At 42.3% G+C, this 22,603-nt stretch overlaps 2 protein-coding genes across 2 annotated transcripts; one reads left to right on the plus strand and one right to left on the minus strand.

Annotated features, from left to right (window-relative positions):
- The first annotated feature begins 219 nt into the window (after positions 1-219).
- On the plus strand, positions 220-14,166 carry ZNF292 (zinc finger protein 292). Its single transcript, XM_048494861.1, has 4 exons — positions 220-419; positions 1,425-1,561; positions 2,655-2,796; positions 6,126-14,166. Exons 1-4 carry the CDS (start codon positions 258-260, stop codon positions 13,257-13,259), a joined length of 7,575 nt encoding a protein of 2,524 aa, XP_048350818.1. The 5' UTR covers positions 220-257; the 3' UTR covers positions 13,260-14,166.
- A 5,399-nt stretch (positions 14,167-19,565) lies between these two features.
- On the minus strand, positions 19,566-20,420 carry GJB7 (gap junction protein beta 7). The gene has a single exon (XM_048494871.1). The coding sequence runs from the start codon at positions 20,395-20,397 to the stop codon at positions 19,609-19,611; it is 789 nt and encodes a 262-aa protein (XP_048350828.1). The 5' UTR covers positions 20,398-20,420; the 3' UTR covers positions 19,566-19,608.
- Positions 20,421-22,603: the final 2,183 nt, after the last annotated feature.

Consider the following 22,603-nt stretch of genomic DNA (forward strand, 5'->3'; position numbering starts at 1 on the left):
ATTCTGATAAAAATAGATTGATTCTTCTCCATTCTTGTTGCTTACTGGATTTTTATGGATTAAATATGTTTCTCCCTAATGAATTAAAAATATTTTTGTATAATCTTGAGTTCTTGCAAACTCTTTTAATGATTCATGCTTTGGTAACAAATGGATGTTAGAAGTTACTGACTTTGTGGATATAAGGTGTAACAAGATAAAAATGTTGTCTTTCAGTGAATGAATTTTTAGTCGGTGAAGGTCCTGTGCTACTGAATATGCGCATCAAACATCTGATGAAATCAGCACTGTTAACTCAAGCAACTATCCTAGCAAAACTATGCTCTGATCATCCAGAACTTGGTATCAAATGCAATTTTAAACAAACTTACCTTGTCTGTCTTTGTTCTGGATCACCAAATGAAAAGCTAATGCAAGAGGTAAATATATTTTATGTGATTATTAAAGCAACAATGTTTGAAGTCATTTCACTGTGAAAGGAGTATTAACATCTTTTGATTTCATAATGGGAGAATCTCTGAGAAGGGGATGATCCATATACATATTCTTGAATATTAAGCCTGAATCAGTTCACAAATAAAATATACAACTGATAAAGTGTTACTGAGGTTCTTACTGTATTAAAGGAAAGATCACAAGGAGATACTAAGCTGTATCAAGATGACATTTTCTATCTGTGGAATGGGTATTTCCTGGCTCCCCCTCACACTGCAGCCCAGTGCTTTCCTGGACAATATCAGATCCTAAGCAATATCAGGGGGAGGGGGGGCGGCTGCTGGAGAAATGGGATATTAGTGGAAACTACCAGCCTGGTTTGTATCCAACTCACTGTTTTTATGTCCATAATTGATTGTTAACTCTTAGGGTAAGGTGAATTACACATCAGAACAATCACAGAAAGTTATTAGGTATTTTTGAACAATTGTGCGGTCATGCCTTTCTACTGGATGGTGTAGGCCATCCTGCAGCCTGCTGGCTGCAGGGGTTACCCCTTCGCCCTCCGAGGAGGTCAGCAACAAGCGGCTTGTGATTGCTGGTAAGCGGTGACTCGTGTATAAGCTGAGGGGGCATTTTTCAGCCTTAAAACAGGGCTGAAAAACTCGACTTATATGCGAGTATATATGGTACTACTTTCAGTGCGTGAGCACAAGTTAACATACCTCTCTGCCCGAGCAGCTCAACCATCTAGATTAACTGTAACAGAATTCAGTACTATAACAGTGCTAAACTGTTAGCTGTAATGTTTTCAATTCTGTACTGTCTTTTAATACTATCTTAACAGTAAAAACCTTCCTCTTTTTAGCTACCTGGACTCCACCATTCCTTTCTCCAGTATTCTTCCCATTTAAAACATTTTCATGTGTGATATGTTTTACCTAAAAACATATTTTGTGATCAGGGTGTGTGTGTTTTTTTCATTTCAGATAATAGACATAGATTGCAAAGATGCTTTAGAAATGATCTGTAATCTAGAATCTGAAGGAGACGAAAAGAGTGCTCTGATTTTGTGTGCAGCATTTTTATCTCGACAGCTGCAACAGGGAGAGATGTACTGTGCATGGTAGGTTGGAATCTCTTTTTGGACCGTACTAGTGCTGTGCATCCAGGGTATAATAAATTTTACAAATGGAGACATTGAACAAAGGTGGCAAAAGCCTTAGTAAAGTCCTTTGGAGTCTACTTCTTAGGATTAAGTCCATGTCATGTAAAGCATTACAAAGATCACCAGTTTTACTCATTTATTTTACAGAAACGTCTAGATAGCTTTGCTTGGTGTAGTAGTTAAGAGCAACAGACTCAAATCTGGAGAACCACTCCTCATTTGATTCCCACATGAAGCCTACTGGGTGCCTACTCGAGTATTTAATCTCAGAGCTCTCACAGCCCTACCTACCTCAGAAAAATGTCTGTTGAGGAGGCGGCAATTATAAGTCGCTTTGAGACTCCTTACCGTAGAGAAAAGTGGGGTATAAAAACCAACTCCTCTTCTTCTAGGACACCAATTTTATTGATACTAATGTTCATTTTAGTATGTGAAGAAATCAGTTTTATTTGGAATTCTGAGAGGCTTTTCAGAGTTGCCTTCCATTCATGGGGATATTTTGTGATACTGTGTTACATTCTTTGCTAAGACTGTCAGGCTGTAGCTTGTGAGCATAAAATTCTACTAGCACCAAGTTGATACAATTTAATTTTTAAAAAATCTAATTCAAGCAACTTAACACCAGGCAGTGGTCGAGGGTTGACTTACCCCTTTGGAATAAAAATCTAATTCAAAAAGCGCCAATATTTAAAATGGAGTCCCATAATTTCTGAGAAAATATTTTCAAATCTAACATTTAACTGTTCTCCATTAATTAAGAATTGCAGTTAAATAATCCTTGAGGAATGTTGCTATGAGGAATGATAGCTTCATTTGGTATTATAGATCTCTCTTATTTACATAAAACAGTACTGAGTCGCAGATGATTTATGTTTTTCTGCGAAAATATAGGTTGCCTTTTCTGTTGTTATTTATCTGTCTGTAACCCAAATTAGCTTCCCTTGTCTTGCTCCTCATCACTTTTCTGCTTACAATTTAAAATTGATGAATTATAGTATGCATGTTGTTTGAAATTCTGTATTGTTTAATTTTGTAAAAATCACATTTACAGGGAGTTGACGCTCTTTTGGAGCAAACTACAACAAAGGGTGGAGCCTTCGATACAGGTGTATCTGGAGAGATGTCGCCAGTTGTCCGTGTTAACAAAGACAGTATACCACATTTTCTTCCTAATTAAAGTAATCAATTCAGAGGTAAGGTATGAAAGAGAATTATTCCTATAATGTGAATTGAACACCACATTTTTGAGCTGCAAATTAAGTCATTTCCTAGAATCTTAAAGTTTGAAGAGACCACAAGGGCCATTAAGTCCAACCTCCTTTCATGCTGGAATAGACTATCAAAGCATCCTTGACAGATGGCCATTCAGCCTCTGTTTAGAAACCTCCAAAGGAGACTCCACCACACTCCAAGGCAGTGTATCCCACTGTCGAGCAGCCCTTACTGTCAGTTGCGAAATAGCAGCCACCAAGTATAGAGAGCTTAATTCATAAAAACATTGTTATTGAGATTTCTGTGAAGCCCACATGAGGAGTTTGTTCCTTTATAAGACAGCCAGTGAAACCTTCCAGAAGATGCTTCAGGAAAAACCAGGAGGATAACTGCTTTATGTTTGCAGAGATTACTCAATCAGAAGCAGCTGCCTCCATCATAGCAGAACATAGGCTTGCATTCTCCCAAGATTCTATGACTGTCCCCTGTATCCCATGGCAGCTGTTTTGAGATTTGCCCTACCCTTTCCATATTTGATGGTGACCATTCCCCCTAAGTTCTTATGGGAGAGGAAGAAAAATCTTTATTTTTTTTACCTGATGCTTAATTTTATAAATCTCTATCATGTCTCATGCCCCTTTATTTTTTTTCCTGAAACAGAAAATTCTCAAACACTTCGTTCAGTGACATAGCTATGGATTTTTTATGGGGTGGGTTTTGGGGGCGTGGCCATGCTTCCCCAAGCTCCGCCCATGCCTCAGTGCTCCGAAGCCGGGGAGGCAGCCTCCTCTGCCCCCCCTGCACCGTTTGGGAGCCCAGCTGGCAGCTGGCATTCCCTTCTTCCATCCCCTCCGGGGAGAAGAGACTGCAGTCCCCGGCCTCACAGAGCAGATATTATAAGCACTGAGGCCGGGGGGCGGGGGGGGGCAGCTTGGAACGCATGGCCACATTCCCGGGGGTCGAGGCTACGCCTCCCAAGCCCCGCCCCCCAGGCACAGTGCTTATAAAAGAGCTCTCCGAGGCCAGGGACTACAGTCACTTCTCCCTGGAGGGGAGGGAAGAAGGGACTGCCGGCTGGGAACCCAGCCGCTGGGGGGGAGGGGGCAGAGGGGAGCTTCAGACATGTAATGGGGGGTTAAACCCATGAACCCCCCTTACCTACATCCTTGACTTTGTTATTTAGAAGATTAAAAGGTTTTCAATACTGAATTTGAGTTTTTTTCCCTAAGTTCTGTTTTCAGGTGCTAATAATCAAATGACATTTAAAGTGTATTAGAGGTGGAGAGAGGAAAACTTCATGAGTATTTCTTAAGTAGTTTCAAATATTTTGGCAAACAGAGAAAATATCTAGCAGTATAAATAGTGTTACTAAGAGGAGATTATTCTCTTCAAACAGAAACATTGCAATTTTCTACATTTTTAGAATAGTTTGAGTTCTGCCAAAATGTACAGTATACTTTTATGTTGAAGACACACAGAAGTATTGAAGATGCCAAATTTATCATCAGTTTTCAGTATAGACTGATACATTTATGTCAGTTTAGCTTCACCAAGCTTTTCAGGTGTGAACAAAGGAATAATCAATATATAACAAGTGATAGACCTGCCAGGAATCCCCTTTCTTCCTGTGAAATATTTCATGGGTACTTTGAGGTTTTACTTCTTTTTTGTTATTTCTTATATGTAATACCTATAAAGGCACCTCTCCATGGTGTTCTGAGGTGACGAGCATTATGTTGCCTTCTTGCCTTTTAAAATGTTTCTTAATTCCGCTACAACGGAAGCTTTTTCCTTAGAATTCTTCGTTGGACCAGAAGACTTTAGTTATAATTGGTAGAATGGTCAGCATGTAGGGGTGACTCTGAGGTAAAAGGGAAACCTTTGCTCTAAATAAAACATTTGTGTGTTTTTTCTTAAACAATAAATAGTTTATTTAGAGGTATAATGGTTTTAGTAAAATTCAGAAGTGTCATGCTTTCAGATAAATACAGTTCCTTCTCTCGTGTTCCTTAAATAGACCTAACCACAAAGGCTTATTTTCCCACTTGCCACTTAGGCATACCAATAAACTCTCTCTACAAACCAGTCAGCTCTGCCCCCTAAGGTGCAGCTAGCATCTATTCATAACACACTTCCATCACTCATTCAGCACTTTTCTTTCTTATTCTAGAGGTCTACAGTTTCACCCACACTAATATAAGTATAAAAGTCAACACTGAATCACAAAACAAAATGCACAAAAAATAATTACATAATGTTAGATCTTGGAACCTTAAGCCAATAAACGGACTCTGGGGTATTGATCGGTAGCGTTTATTGGATAGGCATTGAAGCACCACACTGGTAAAGCCAGCTCTGATGAAGCTGGCATTCACAATCCCCTTTATTCCCCTTAGAGAACCCCTCCCTCCCCTTTTCTCAAGAGGTTGTGAAAAACCACCTTTAGAGCTAAGGCACTCCAAGATCAGCGACAGATAGCAAGAGAAAGCCACCTGGCTTTCTGCCCTACAAGATAACAGATGTAACAGTTCCCGTGGAACAGGAGATGCCTAGTTGTCTACAAGCGTATGAAGCCATAAAGTAAAGATCAAGGAGAGAATGCACAGATGGCAGTGGACACATATAGCAGGCTGCTTACATATATCTTTTTAGCAGCACCCATTTGTTATTTTAAGCAGTTGCACCATCCCAGGAATGTATCTCAATCACTTAGATAGCATCCCCCTGACACATAGTCAAACATGACAAGTACCTACTTTACAGTGTACGTATGAGAGTGATAGCACTAACCTATTCTGTAACTTATCTCTCTGTGATTATTTATTTTGTTACTTTATAATCCACTCTTAACCCTCAGTGGGAAATCAAAGTGGGTTTACAGTATTCCTCCTTCTCCATTTTATCTTCACAGCAACCTTGTGTCAGGCTGAGAGTGTGTGACCCAAAATCACTAAGAAAGCTTTCTTGGTAGAATGGGAATTCAAACCTGGTTCTCCCAGCCCCTGGTCTGACACTTGAACCTCTACTTTGCTACCCAGTGTTGGCAAACTTTAGACTGTTCTGCATAAAATGCATAAGAGAAGGAGTCTTTTCAAGTTGTTAGTGTAGTGGTCAAACATAAGGAATCTGATCTCTGTCATAGGTTTTTGTTCTAGTTGCTATGCAGTCTATCTCTTTTTTAAGCATGTCAAATACTAACAGAAAATTGCAATATTGATTGATTGACATCAGCAATACAGACTACATGATATTTATGACTGTAGGTACTTGTAGATAAATTAGAATATAAAACCTGTCTATTCCTTTACAGATTGAAGCTGCTGGACTTGCAACCTGCATTGAGCTGTGCGTGAAAGCTTTGCGTTTGGAAGCTAGCGAGAATACAGAAGTCAAGATTTCCATTTGCAAGACTATATCTTGCTTATTACCTGATGATTTGGAAGTTAAACGTGCTTGTCAACTGAGTGAATTTCTTCTCGAGCCTACAGTGGATGCATACTATGCTGTTGAAATGTTGTATAATCAGCCTGACCAGAAATATGATGAAGAAAACCTTCCAATACCAAATTCATTACGTTGTGAGCTCTTGCTTGTGTTAAAAACACAGTGGCCTTTTGACCCAGAATTTTGGGACTGGAAAATGCTAAAGCGTCAGTGTCTTGCATTGATGGGTGAGGAGGCATCAATCGTATCCTCAATAGATGAGCTAAATGATAATGAAATGCATGAAAAGGCAGAAGAGTGCCAAGACGAGAACAAAGAATCTTCAGTGAATGGATTTCCTGGATGCTTCGATGAAGCTACCAACTTACTTAGAGGGATTAGAGATAAAAAGCAGAAAAACAGAGAAATAAAGAAGTTGAGAGAGCGAGGATTCATATCAGCTAGGTTCCGGAATTGGCAAGCCTACATGCAGTATTGTGTGTTGTGTGACAAGGAATTCCTTGGACATCGGATAGTTAGGCATGCACAGAAACACTATGCAGATGGAATTTACAGTTGTCCCATATGTGCACAAAACTTTAATTCAAAAGAAACTTTTGTTCCTCATGTAACATTACATGTTAAGAAATCCAGTAAAGAGAGACTGGCTGCCATGAAACCATTAAGAAAACTAGGAAGGCCACCTAAAACAGCAGCTGCAGGTATGAATAAGAAGAACAATACTGTAGTTAAACAGGAACAACGGCACATAAAAAAGAACAGCCTTTATGCAGCGGACTTCATTGTTTTTAATGATAATGATGGCTCTGATGATGAAAACTATGAAAAAGACAAACCTTACATTCCAGAGATAATACCAGTTCAGAAGCCATTGTCTGTCAATGAATTTATCTGTCCAGTTACTTTGTGTAAAAAAGGCTTTAAATACTTTAAGAATTTAATTGCACATGCAAAAGGTCACAAAGACAATGAAGAAGCTAAGCGATTTCTTGAAATGCAGAGCAAGAAAGTAATTTGCCAATACTGCAGACGACACTTTGTAAATGTTACTCACCTCAATGACCACTTACAGATGCACTGTGGCAGCAAACCTTATATCTGTATACAATTGAAATGTAAGGCTAGTTTTAACAGTTACACTGAACTACTGAATCATAGAAAAGAGCACCCAGTCTTCAGGGCCAAGTGCATGTTCCCTAAATGTGGAAGAGTGTTTGCTGAAGCATATTTGCTTTATGATCATGAAGCACAACATTATAATACCTACACCTGCAGATTTGCAGGTTGTGGGAAAGTTTACCGTTCTCAGAATGAATTAGAAAAACATATTGAAGAACACTCTAAACAGTCTGAAAAAACATTACAACCTGATGGTGAGGCTAATTGTTCTCAACATTTAGAAGATAACGAAACTCCTGAGGAAACTAATCCAAAAGAGGAATTTGTATGTCCATCAGAAAATAACACAGTCAAAACTGAAAATTTTATCACAGAGCAAGTCAAAGATGAACTGCCCAAAATTGAGAAAACAGAAGTGTCTGCAAGTGTACTGGAACAGAGTAATTCACTCTCAATTGAAAGTTTGGAACAATCTTTGCTTACTCCAGCGAAGTCAGAATCGGTAGTTCCAGCCAGCAATGTTTTGATACCTCTTCTGGGTCAAAAAATTCGGGAAAACATAGCAAGAAAGAGCAAATTGCTTGCTTTAAGCACTAAAATACATACTGCATCTCCTGTACCCCATCAGCTTTGCTCAGCAGTTGAAGATAACTGCAGCGATATTCCAGTTTTTCAGGAAGAAAAGGAGGATAATCTTCTTAGCCAGTCCCAGACTATTTCCATGAATTCAGTTACAACAACTTCAGCTTCTGTTTTTACAAAAAGCCCAGAAAAACAGTTAAGCCAAGTGCCTTTCAGCATACAGAGTGAAGGAGGGTATCAACATTTACTGATTTCGAAACCTCAAGTTGAAGAAAGCACTAAGACTACTCCTAATCTCTGTAATATGCCTCTGAAAACTTTAGAAGGGATTCCAATGGCTTCAGCCCAGCCGAGCTTAGGCACCCCATTTGTCCCAATCATTCCATTGGCTGCTCCTGTTCAGAGGTTTCCTTGCCAGGTTGAAGGATGTACACGAACCTACAATTCTGTACAGAGCATTGGCAAGCATATGAAGACAGCACATCCTGATCAGTATGCTATATTTAAGATGCAGCGCAAAAATAAGAAAAATAGAAAAACAAGCAGCTTGCCAAGCTTGCCAAATGATAGCAAAACAGTTTATTTTATGCCACCACAAGTGGCCTCTCCCACTAGTGAGGCTTTTCCTCAACAAGCCAAAACTAGTTTAAATCCCTCATGCACTAGTCAATTGCAGCAGCTCTCTAATGCTCTTTTCCCAACACGCCTGGAAAGTATGACTGATTCATTATTGCCTGCTGTGGAAAGTATAAACACAGGTCTGTCTCCTCATATTAAGAGTGAACCAGACACTGCATTAGGCTCCCAAATTGAACATCTGTCTTGTGCAACTTTATCTTCACACCTGGATGATCTGGAAAAGCCAGGTATGCCTTTGAACATTGACAGCGGCTCAGATCCTTTCCTCCCTTTGCCTGCAGAAAATGGGCCAATTTCTCTCTTTCCTTCGCCAACAGACAATGGTCCAAGTTCTGTCTTTTCTCAAATGGAGAGTACCAATCATTTTTCTTCCCAATTGGAAGGAAACACTCATTCTGATTTCTCAAAAGAGGAAAGTGTTGACTCATTGTTTCCATCTCAAGTGAATAATGATAACTTCAGTGAAGTCACTCCTCAATCTCTGCTATCAGCCAAGGCAAAAAAGGATCGTAAAAGAGGTCCAGATGGGAAAGAGAGAAGACCAAAGCATAATAAACGAGCAAAATGGCCAGCAATTATCCGGGATGGTAAATTTATTTGTAGTAGATGTTATAGGGTTTTTTCCAATCCCAGATCGCTTGGTGGTCACTTATCTAAACGGTCATACTGTAAACCTCTGGATGAATCTGAGATTTCTCCGGAAGCCTTACAGCTGAATGGACAGTCCTCTTTACTTACCAGTATGATTCTTTCTTCAAATGCTTTAAGCTTACAGCAGCAGCAGGAATCAACATTTAATCCAGAGGCATGTTTTAAAGAGTCATCGTTCCTGCAGCTGCTTGCAACTGAGAATCGGTCTGCCGCTTTTTTACAGAACTTGTTTCCACGGACCAGTATGACTAATTTTAATACAAATGAGAATGAGGAAGGAAATGAAATTATAAAACAGGCATTGGAAACTGCAGGCATTCCAAGTACATTTGATTCTACAGAAATTCTCCCACACATAGTTACTACAAGTTGTGTCTCTGGGACTAGTCAAATAAATGCAGCCGTTTTGCCCAATCCAGGAGTGTCGTCTCTGTTACAAGCTGTGTGCAGTCCTTCTACCTTGCTAACAGACCAAAATAGAATACTTAACACCAAAATTCCTTCCATAGATGAATGCAGCAATTTACCTGTATTTCCAGATGAGTTAATACTAAAGACTATTGAAAACGGCTTATGTCCCAGCTTGGTTTCTAATTCTCCTTCCTCATCGCATAACTTTGGAAGCAGTACTTCACGTGTTTCAGTCATAAGTAGTGTTAAAAATTCAGAATCGTGTAATTTAAACAAAAAAGGGGTTGGCAGTTCAAAGAAGAAGAAGAAAGCAGCGGCTTCTTTAGCTGTGCCTAACATCTCTCAGAAATCAATAGTTAATGATTTGACAGCATTGGGACTTTTAGCTAGGAACATTGAAGGAAGCATGCAAGTTTCCACAGAGAACTTACAGTCAACTGTACTGACACACTGTGAGTCGCCAGTGTTAATGGAAAGTCTTACACAGAAACTAAACAATGTGGTCAAAGAATTAACAGCGGATGTCAAAGAGAATATCAAAACCAATGAAGAAATCTATTCAGAAATTACTCCGGCATTAGTGAAAAGTGAAAATGGTGACTCGGAGGTAAGGCTGGGTTCTTGCATTCAAGAAAACTCAGAGTTGGGTATCTCAGAGGTTAATGTTATTCAAAATTTTGAGAAAGCATTTGAAACCATTAAAACAGCTATGAACTCGCAGTTGGTTGAAGTAAAAACTGAAATCCAAGAGGTGTCAATTGAGATACTGCAGAAAGCACAAGTGAATGCTGCTGAATCTTCTTCAGAAAATTCTTCACACAATGTTAAATCATCCTGCCCTGCTCAACTTGTCATACACACGCCAAACATTGCCCCTGGCAAAATTGCTCCATCTCAATCTGAAAGCTTGCACAAAGATGATACCCAAATTATGGAAATTTTAGAAGGTTTGAAAAAGCTGAAATTAGAAAGTGAAATGCCTAGTCAAGCATTGGACACCATTACTCATTGTCTTCCAGAAGATGCATTGCTGCCACAGATTATAGTTCCCGTTGTAACATCTGAGAACAAACCTCTTGTACAGCCATCTGTTGCAGCGCATACTCAGTTCAGTGAAAAAGTCCATAAGCCTTTTACATGCCAGGCACCAGGGTGCAATTACAGTGCTATGACAAAGGATGCATTATTTAAGCACTACAGCAAAATACATCACTATACTTCTGAAATGATACTAGAAATCAAGAAACACCAATTAAAATATGCCCCCTTTAAATGTGTTGTAGCTACCTGTCCAAAAACATTTACAAGGAATTCTAATCTCCGGGCCCATTGTCAACTGGTGCATCACTTTACGACAGAGGAAATGGTAAAACTGAAATTGAAAAGGCCATATGGGAGGAGATCACAAAACAAACCTGCAAGCTCAACACCAAGACTTGCTCAACTAAAATCTATTCCATATGTCTTAATAGAAAGCAAAACTGAATCTCAGTTGACTAAAGAATATGAAAGAAAGAAAGAGACATGTATAGAATCTGTGAAGCTTCCAGAAAGAGTGAAGGCAGACAATACTCTTTGTATTCCTGAAAAATTAGAAAAGCCTCCCCAAGTCGTTCCAGTTCCGCTTGAGCTTCATAGTATAGTTTCACTTAGTAATGTGCAGGTGCAACCCAAAGTCCGTAAAATCCGGAGACATAGGAAAGAAAAAGAAGAAAGAAAATACAAAAAACCAGTTCGGAAATCTCTGGAATTTCCTACTACTTATAGTCCCTATAGACCATATAGATGCGTGCATCAAGGTTGCTTTGCAGCTTTTACAATACAACAGAATTTAATTCTTCATTATCAAGCAGTGCACAAATCTGATCTGCCATCATTCTCTGTAGAGGCTGAAGAGGAAAGTGAGCCAAGTAAAGAGAATGACTGTACTAAAGAAGATTGTGATGAAACTATATCTAGTTTAGATGCAAAAGAATTTAGATGTGAAGTGAGAAACTGCTCTAGAATATTTCAAGAAGTAACAAGTCTTATTCAGCACTACATGAAACTCCACGAAATGACCCCAGAGGAAATTGCTAGCATGAAGTCAGCCATGGATGTTGGAAGATTCCCCTGTGATCAGTCTGAATGTAAATCATCATTTACGGCATATATTAATTACATTATTCATCTTGAGACAGATCATGGCATAAAGATCAAGCAAACCAAAACAGAGGATGGTATGTACAAGTGTGATTGTGAAGGTTGTGACCGTATTTATGCCACAAGATCTAATCTCTTAAGGCACATTTTTAATAAACATAATGACAGGCATAAGGACCATTTAATAAGACCAAGACGGTTCCTGACACCAGGTCAGGAAAATATTTCAAGCAAAGCTAACTTGGAAAAAACTATGAAAATTAAACATAGAGGATTAAAATACAATAAGGCAGGAAAAACCGGCAACAAAATTTCAATTAGGACCAAGCGGAAGAGAACTATTGCTATAGAAAATAAAAACTCAAAGGTTGGACATATTCCTGAAAATAAGGCATTTTCTTTGAAACGTGGAAAACATGTGTATTCAATAAAGGCTAGAAATGAAGCCTTATCCGAATGTACAAGCAGATTTCTCACTCAGTATCCATGTATGATTAAAGGTTGTTCATCAATTGTCACAAGTGAGAATAATATAATAAGGCATTATAAATGTCACAAGTTGTCTAAAGCATTTACCTCAAAACACAAAAGTCTCCTAGTTGTCTCAAATAAGCATTCATATTCATCAGAAAAAGAAGCATCTCCACAAAATGAGGTTATTAAGGATAAAAAAAGTGAAATAAAAGAATCGCCACCACATGTGTCAGAGAACTGTGAGGACTTAAGAGTTCCTACTCCAATAACACAGAAGGAGCCTGAAAAAGATGAAAAGGATGAAGTAGACGAGCTCGCTGAACTCTTCATCACCAAACTTATAAACGAAGACCTCATAAGTGCAGAGAACCAAGCAAAGCCCTCTTCCGATGTAAATAGCAACTCTCAAGACACCAACTCTTGCCTTTCAGAAAAGCAAAACATAAATGGTGATTTAAAAAGAGCATGCAAAGAAAAAAGTCCCCCTCAAAACAAAAAAAGGAAAATTGAAAAGCCAGATGAAATGTCGGCCGTTGAACTGAGTGATGTGCGCAGAGAAGAGGAAACTGCCGTTGCTGTTCAAACAGCTCAAGAACAGCCTGCTCCTTTTGACTGGAGTTCCTTTAAGCCCATGGGGTTTGAAGTATCTTTTCTCAAGTTCCTTGAAGAGTCTGCTGTGAAGCAAAAGAAAACTACAGAAAGAGGTTTTCATAGCTGTGGAACCAGAAAAGGTTCCTACTCAAGAAAATCACATGAAAAGAACTCTTTGGCAAGAACACGGTCATGTACTGAAAGTGAAACCCATGTACAGTTTGCTAATGCTTCACGGTTTCAGTGCAGTGGTACTGTAAAAATAGTTTTAGACAAGACTTTTAAGGATTGCACTGAGCTTGTGTTGAAGCAACTTCAGGAAATGAAGCCTATTGTAAGTCTGACAAAACTCGACGGACACTGGGAGACAAATGCAGAGGTTATAAAATAATTGAGTAGCGTGCGTGGACTCATAGTACTGATAATTAGTGTGTAAACATGACTTGTACTACATTTTTTATTGAGTAGGAAGCCATCAAGCATGATACTATTTTTTAAGGTTTTCTGTTGAAGTGGTTTAAACTAGCAAAACCATGACAGTTGTCATGTGAATTTTTTGTTTTTATCCCTATGGGACTCAAGGAACAGAATCATTGTTTCAGTTGTGTAAATAACTGATCAAAACCTCAATTTTTAAAAATCAGATTTGTCCCTTCCATGACTGAAATATTTGTGAATTGTCTGTGGTATCTTTCACTGGGTCACTGCTCATATATAACAGTACTTTTTATTTGTAGATACGTTTTTGTATATATTTATTATTGTAAATCATTTGCTGCCACCAGCAGTCTGTAAGTCTGAAATATTAAATGACACATTTATATTCAGAATTTTAATTTGTAATTAAGTGATCCAGTTTTTAAAATGTTCTTTTAATCTTAAACTTTTTGAAGTAAAGCCTAGGTAAGTCTACCATATCCAGTTTATTTTGCATAAAATATATGTACAGGAGAGGAGTTTGATCAGATCACATTTAATTGATTAACTACATGCAGGCACTGTTTCTGTACCATTAAACATCCAGTACCTTTGGATGCTACTCATTTGTAGTTAACTCAATCTTTATTTACATTTCTTTTAATTGGATCAACAACTCTTCCACTTCCATAATGCAATGGAATTGTACATTTTAAATAGTTTGCTGACATTGAGGATTTAAACCACATTTTGGTATTAAATAACCCATCGTGAATGTGATAGAAAAATAGTAGTGTGGAACAGTGTATATATTTGAGGTGGTGATTTGTGAAGTAGCCCAGTATTGCCTTAAATAAAATCACATTTCATTTCTTGTTTTATACATGTTATCTTATAAAGGTCATTTTTGTTTCTGTAGCTGACTTCTACCCAATGCTTTGGAGACAGTACTTTATAAGTAATTGATTTTTAAGCACATTGATTATACTGTCAATTGTTGTAAAAGAATGTAATATTCATAACTAGGGGAGCAACCCTACACAAGCTTACGTAGGAATTTTATTCAGTGGGGCTTGCTCTCAGGAAAGTGTTCTTAGGATTGCAACACAAGTTCTAGAAAATAAAGTGGTTTTTTTAAAGAAGTGAGATTTTGCTGTTACGAGCAAAATCACATGGCTTTATTTTGTAAATGAGATGTTTTATATACCGATTATCAATTCCAGCAGGGAATTTGGGTTAATTTTTCATTTTTCTAATAGTTTTGTCATTAAAATTCGCAATATTTACAGAGAATGTAAAATATTAAAGTAATAGACCATAACCTTATGCTGGGTTGAGCCTAGAGGAGAGGGACTATATACCCCCTTTCCACAGAACCTTCCAGTAACCCTACTTGTGTTCTGGCATTCTTATTCAAGATACCTCCACACTGAGTACCAGTGTGGGGATTCACTCCTCTACTATCCATGGGATCAATGGACAACTGTAAATCCTACCGTTTCTACATGGAGTGGTGGTAGAAACCTCTCTCTTGTCTTACACAGTAGCAGTGAAAAAAATTAATTCAGGCTTTGAAAAACCTCCTTATGATAAATAGCTTTTGTTTTGTGTATGTGTGCATACATACCTGTACATGCAATTAATGGAACAAGTTCACAGAAAGGGTCTCTCCTTATTCACCACAGTTGCTTCCAAAGATTGAGGGGACCTTTGAGAGTGAAATGTGGCTCAAGGGATACAGGATGAAAGGAGAACTGTAAAGTTCATGCAGGATGATTTGTTGATGTCCTCTCAAACTTCCATCCCTTTCTATCCCACCCCCACCCCCACCCCAATTGATCTCTCTGGAAACAGCTTTTTAAAGAGGCTACAGGGGAGAAGTTTCAGGTGTGTTCTGTGAACTCCTTTCATGGTTTCGTTCACGTGGTCCATGAACTGAAGGGCTGTTTTGGTGTAGTGCCAAATTATCAGCGTATTGCTAATAGATAAAAAGAATCATTTACAATTCCTGTACTGCATATTTTTCCTCGCATAACATTACCTCTCATACTAATTATTTCACATCTTTTATTTCCTCCTTGTGATAATTAAATGTGAACAGTAAATGCAGATGAAACCTCTTAAGTATTTTTAAGATGATGTTCATTGAAGGAGCATCTAACCTTTGCATCAAATTCTTTCATCTCCCCAGCACTTGGGAGCACTTCAGCTACAGAGAAAGGATAAGCAGTATCCATCTCTTACAGAATCTCTCTAACAAATTGAGAGTTAAAAGTACTGAAAAGAGTTGTCGCCCAGCATCTACTCCTTTACAAGAACACGAACTTTCCTTATAATGAACCTTCACTCATTAGCTATCTCTGTTCAAGGTTATTTTATTTACAAAATTTATATCCCCTCTTTCTACCCTCATCAGGGTCACCCAGGCGGCTAACCGATGAAAAACATCCCTAATAAAAACTCATCTTACAGACCATGAAATTGAACATAATTTAAACAAAACAAAGCTAAATACAAATCCTAAAACAGTAATTAAAGCTTAGGGTAAGGAGGAGGGAATCACTGAAGGAATGCTAGACTAAAAAAAAGTCTTCGCCCAGTGGCAAAAGAGGGCACCATAAGGGGACAGGCAAGTCCCTGAGAGGAGAGATTCCAGAGTTTTGGTGCTGAGAAGACCATCACCCAGTTGCCACTCTCCTGATCTCGAAGATTCTTGCCACTCAGCCAAGGTCTGTGGTTAGAATGTACTAGATGTGTTGTAGTAGGTCCTGCTGAGTAGAAGAAGACAGTGGATAGAATGCCTTCGGGGCTGACTCTGAACTATGTCCATCTAAAGCTGGAGACTGATAAGCTGAAATATTTTTCAACATCCACCATAGAATATATTATTTAGATTTTGTTGCCACTGGAAACAATGGATGATGCTCAGATGTCTTAATGTCAAGTTTTATGTCTTTCTGTGTATTGTCGAAGGCTTTCACGGCTGGAATCACTTGGGTGCTGTGTGGTTTCTGGGCTGTATGGCCGTGTTCTAGCAGCATTCTCTCCTGACGTTTTGCCTGCATCTATGGCTGGCATCTTCAGAGGATTTATGTCTTTCTGTTTCTATTGTGAACTGCACATGAGTATTTTCATATTTTTTCTTACAAAACTTGTGTTCACTGTGCTACCGAGGAAATGTGTAGTAAATATAACTGAATTTTGCTTAGTTTTAAAAAGCTGAGAATAGCACAGACTGTTGCTCTGATTTTGTAAAGGCAGAAGGAGAGTGATTTAGTTTTCAGCATGCTCAGCCTTCTCTTTGGAGAAGCTGATAGAATCTTAACCATGACTGATTTTTTTGGTAAGAAAATTTGCATCCCATCTTCATGTACATTTAACAGGTAGAAGCAAATGAAGTAATCCATAGGCCTCATGTAAATCTTCATGGATACAATAAATACTGTTAATGGAAGGAAAGCTGACTTGGACAGTGAGTGTGCTGCTTCAGTAGAGTTCAGGTGCCTATGTGCTACTTGGCAGCTAGTATACCCAATAGTCACATAATAAATAATGAAATCAATAGGTTGATTGTGTTAGTGTCATTCAGATAGAGCAATAAGAACGCATCATTTCGTTTTTTCCATAACTGCAGCTTCCAAATTTTCACCTTAGCTGAGAAACTTGGAACAAAAGCTGCCAGTTGGAGAAGTGATTGCTTCAAAAACTTTTTCTGGTTGGCAGCTGTTCTGCCACGTCATTCTTTAAGCAGGTGTGTTTTAGTGATCGGGAAAGGACAAGAGTGTTTGTAATGTGCAGTATTCTGGATTACGCTACACTGGAGAAAATGGGTGAAATTTGGTTATGAAGTAATTATGAGGTTTTTTTATTAATGCTGAAACAACGGTGCGGCATTCTCATAACTATAGTCCAAACCCAGCTTATGCAGCTCTTATCAAGTGCCTTCTTCACTTTGCCCTAGCTCTGACAGAAGAAACAACCCACAGCCCTACATTTTTAATGTTTTGAATATACCGCTGTCTGTTTTTAATTTGCAAGTACATGTGCAGTTGCCTTTCTGCTGAAATGTGTGACCACCATTATGCATAAAAAGAAGCAATGTGCAATAGAGGGAGGAATCCCTCATCTTTCCTTTGCAGTTTTTCCCATTCCAGATGCTTTCCCCACAGTTTGGGTGGCAGGTCCATGTTATCAACGCTTTCATTGAGGAGGACACTTGCCATTAATTAGAGGTCAGCCGATGTGCCATTAAAAATGGGGTACTCATGACAGAGAATAAGATAATTTGCTTTTTTTATGAAAAGGTATTCTGAACTCGAGTTGATTAGCTTGGTATCATATCGTATCTTTAATTTATATACCACCCTCCCCCGAAAGATTCAGGGCAGTGCACAACAACATAAACCACAACAAAAGCATAACATCATATGACGACAAGCAATAAGCATGGCAACAGTAACATAGAATCAATAACATAGGATCAATAAGCGTCACATCATAGGATCAATAAGCGTCACATCATAAATATCATTGGTAGGCAAAACAAGAAAGCTACAAGAGATCTTGTTGGCATCAAGATTAGAAACAAGGTTTGTTCTTCACGAAATAAAATAATTGAAGTGACTGAAGATACAGGAAACTCTTAGGGCATTTATATCATAACCTTCCAAATGTACATCTTGATTTCAGAAATTTGACTGCATGCATAAAAATTGGACCATTGAGTTGGTCATGAGGCAACCTCTTTTGTTTTTAATTATGAATTGAGACCAATTTTATTTATAATCAAACCAAAAGTCTGTTTGAAATGATTTCTTAGAAATAATACTTTTCTTAGTATGGTCAACTCTGCACTATTTTATAGTCTAAAATACCCACTGCAGCAGTATTTCAAAGATCACGTTGTACAGGAGACTTACCAGTAATTTGGCAGTTGGCATTTAATAAGTCATGAAAATTATATTTATTCCTGGCATCAGAAAGGTAATCTGATTTAGATTTTAACTAGAACAGTCATCAGTTCTGACCTTGTCATTTGTTCTGTGGGCGTATTTCATGGCAAATCTTCATAAAGTGATTCCAGGAAGGCTTTGGGGCATGTTCTCTGTATGCCCTTGAAGAAGCCACTTGAGGAGCTGTGACCAGAGTTTAAATGAAAAATGCGTAAATTTGAAGTACATTTGTATGAAAGTGACTTAAGGCGGTAATTTTTGGTCTGTTGAACCTGGCAGTGGACTACCAAAGGCCTGCTGTGCAAGGCTGTCCTTGGTATACATGCCATGAAAGTGCGTTGATGAAGATGAACTACTTGTTTAGGCAAAGGAATCTAAATGTGCGGTTTGCTTGAAGGTTTAGAAAAGGAAATTCATCTGAGCAGCGTGTCATGATCACAGGCTTATTTTTCATAGTGCTCTCCGTTCTTGAGCCCTGCCCTCTCATTTACAGAGAGGGCTTCCTACTAGTGAATGACCCTACACCTTTCCTCAATTTCAACTGGAGTCTTTTTTGTAAAACAACAACAACAGTTCTTGTAAGAACCAGCACTGCAGTTATAGTGCAGAATATAAAAAGTTTTTTTGAAAAAAGTTTGGATGCAGTGACAAAGCAGCACCGGGTGTTTGCAGTCCCACATTTTTGCCCTATTACTCCCTTGCCACTGCCCCCCCCCCCCCCCCCGCTAGTTGGAGGTACATTTCCCAATGGTCTTGGGACTCATCCATGCACACTTCCAAAGTTGTAAGCAGCCGCTAGGCTCTATGACTTTTGGTGACCACAGCTGATAGGGAAGAATGTTTCTTCCCTTTGACCTGAAAAACCTTTGAAAAAATCAACTGGAATAGTGATGTCAAAAGATTGAAAGTGTCTCTTAAAATTACCATTCTTTTAATGTTTCTGTGTCATGTGTTGGACATTGCCATGGTGACACTTTAGGGTTTTCAAGGCAAGAGATGTTCAGAGATGGTTTGTCGTGGGCTGAAGGAGAGAACTGACTGGCCCAAGGACACCCAGCAGGCTTCACGTGGAGGAGTGGGAAATCAAACTTGGTACTGTAGTTTAGAGTCCACTGCCCTTAATCACTACACCATTCTGACTGTCATTGACAGAGAATGAAAGTCAGAATGGTGTAGTGGTAAAGGGCAGTGGCTCTGGGCCAGTGTCTGGGTTTTGCATCTTCATTAATTAAAATCAGTTAACTGGAATAATTTAATATGTGAAAAAATAAATACATATCATTGTGGCTGGTTAAAATTCTTAAGCCATACTTTTATCTGGATATACATTAATTGTTAAAATGCATTTTATTTAACAATCTGGTTGTAGTTTTACTCCTCATGTGGAGGCGGATTTCTTTCATCTCCTTGGATGCTGAAGAGAGTAGCTGATTCATTTCCACTGCACAAGGTTGTTGTGTGCTGATCAATAGAATTTGTTTTTTTGCATTCGTGTTTGGAGTCTTGAACTTTCTTGATGTAATTTTTGAAACAGCATTTGATGGAGTATTTGAAGATCAAGTAGGTGAGCTCAATGATGTTTAAAACAATGCACAAGCAGGATGTCACCACCACTATATAAAGGAAGACTTTCTTCTCTGTCGGCTTAGATATGTAACAATCAACAGTGTTTGGACATGGATGCATATCACACTTAACAAGACGGGGAACGTTGAAGCCACCATACAACTTGTGAAATAAAAAGAGAAAGCTGATTTCAAATGTTGTTTTGGAAAGGAGGCTGATCAGGTAGGTGCAGAGCAATCCACCATCCATGCTTCCTGTGTTCTTGTACAACTTCTTCTTGTGTCTTTTTTCTCTGTTTTCTCGATAGGCAACATGGAGGACAACAAGAAGAGATGGGGTGGAGACCATGATCAGTTGCAAGGCCCAAAGCCTCACTTGGGAAACAGGGAAGAAGTGATCAAAGCACACATTTTCACAGCCAGGTTGCCTGATGTTGCACTCAAACTCTTTCAGTTCATCCTTCCACACATTTTCTGCAGCCACCACATAGACAAGCAGCCGGAATATAAACACAATCGCCAGCCAGATTCGGCCAATTCCTGTTGAATACTGATTCACTCCACTTAGGACATCTCGTAGGAATCCCCAGCTCATGCTTGCTGGGTCACAAAGGGCCAACTGTAATAAAATAAGTACATGTTAGAAGATTATACTCTTTGAATAAAGGACAGAATTACATGGTGAAATAAGCTACAAATTCTGATCCAGTCAGTCTTCGATTAATTGGATTGTCCATGGATTTCAAATTAAATTGCTTCCTGTTCCTTCCCCCCTACAATGCACTGGATTCAATGCTGACCCCAAATGGAATGAGTCTGCAGAAGGGATTCTTGTTGCAACAGCTACTGCTTTTGCTTCATGTGTGAAGCTTACTCTACTTGTACAACAGCACAATTTCTAACAATTCCCTTTCCTCCTACAGGGTTCCCCCATTCCTGAGGGTTCCCAATAAAGAGTTGAAAATGCAGTGAACTGCTGGGAAAGGGATGTTTGGATCCACTCCTACAGAACTTCCTTTATTCTCCTCATTAGCTTATACACCATGCTGCTGTGGAATCCAGAATACAAAAGGGTATTCCTAGAGCATGGAGACAGTTCACTGTTTAAAGAAGCAACAGAGGCTTAGAGGTTAAGAGGTGCATTCTAAGCTGGAGGAACTGGGTTTGATTCCCTGCTGTGCTACTTGAGCTGTGAGGCTTAACTGGGGAATTCAGATTAGCCTGTGCACTCTCACACGCCAGCTGGGTGACCTTGGGCTAGTCACAGCTTCTCGGAACTCTCAGCCCCACCCACCTCACAGAGTGTTTGTTGTGAGGGGGGAAGGGCAAGGAGATTGTAAGCCCCTTTGAGTCTCCTGCAGGAGAGAAAGGGGGGATATAAATCCAAACTCTTCTTCTCTTCTAAAGTGGCAGAAAATACAAAACCCCCCCCCCACCCCCCCCCCCCCCCACCCCCCCCCCCCCCCACCCCCCCCCCCCCCCACCCCCCCCCCCCCCCACCCCCCCCCCCCCCCACCCCCCCCCCCCCCCACCCCCCCCCCCCCCCACCCCCCCCCCCCCCCACCCCCCCCCCCCCCCACCCCCCCCCCCCCCCACCCCCCCCCCCCCCCACCCCCCCCCCCCCCCACCCCCCCCCCCCCCCACCCCCCCCCCCCCCCACCCCCCCCCCCCCCCACCCCCCCCCCCCCCCACCCCCCCCCCCCCCCACCCCCCCCCCCCCCCACCCCCCCCCCCCCCCACCCCCCCCCCCCCCCACCCCCCCCCCCCCCCACCCCCCCCCCCCCCCACCCCCCCCCCCCCCCACCCCCCCCCCCCCCCACCCCCCCCCCCCCCCACCCCCCCCCCCCCCCACCCCCCCCCCCCCCCACCCCCCCCCCCCCCCACCCCCCCCCCCCCCCACCCCCCCCCCCCCCCACCCCCCCCCCCCCCCACCCCCCCCCCCCCCCACCCCCCCCCCCCCCCACCCCCCCCCCCCCCCACCCCCCCCCCCCCCCACCCCCCCCCCCCCCCACCCCCCCCCCCCCCCACCCCCCCCCCCCCCCACCCCCCCCCCCCCCCACCCCCCCCCCCCCCCACCCCCCCCCCCCCCCACCCCCCCCCCCCCCCACCCCCCCCCCCCCCCACCCCCCCCCCCCCCCACCCCCCCCCCCCCCCACCCCCCCCCCCCCCCACCCCCCCCCCCCCCCACCCCCCCCCCCCCCCACCCCCCCCCCCCCCCACCCCCCCCCCCCCCCACCCCCCCCCCCCCCCACCCCCCCCCCCCCCCACCCCCCCCCCCCCCCACCCCCCCCCCCCCCCACCCCCCCCCCCCCCCACCCCCCCCCCCCCCCACCCCCCCCCCCCCCCACCCCCCCCCCCCCCCACCCCCCCCCCCCCCCACCCCCCCCCCCCCCCACCCCCCCCCCCCCCCACCCCCCCCCCCCCCCACCCCCCCCCCCCCCCACCCCCCCCCCCCCCCACCCCCCCCCCCCCCCACCCCCCCCCCCCCCCACCCCCCCCCCCCCCCACCCCCCCCCCCCCCCACCCCCCCCCCCCCCCACCCCCCCCCCCCCCCACCCCCCCCCCCCCCCACCCCCCCCCCCCCCCACCCCCCCCCCCCCCCACCCCCCCCCCCCCCCACCCCCCCCCCCCCCCACCCCCCCCCCCCCCCACCCCCCCCCCCCCCCACCCCCCCCCCCCCCCACCCCCCCCCCCCCCCACCCCCCCCCCCCCCCACCCCCCCCCCCCCCCACCCCCCCCCCCCCCCACCCCCCCCCCCCCCCACCCCCCCCCCCCCCCACCCCCCCCCCCCCCCACCCCCC

Source organism: Sphaerodactylus townsendi, linkage group LG01, assembly GCF_021028975.2.
Source record: "Sphaerodactylus townsendi isolate TG3544 linkage group LG01, MPM_Stown_v2.3, whole genome shotgun sequence".
Lineage (NCBI taxonomy): Eukaryota > Metazoa > Chordata > Lepidosauria > Squamata > Sphaerodactylidae > Sphaerodactylus > Sphaerodactylus townsendi.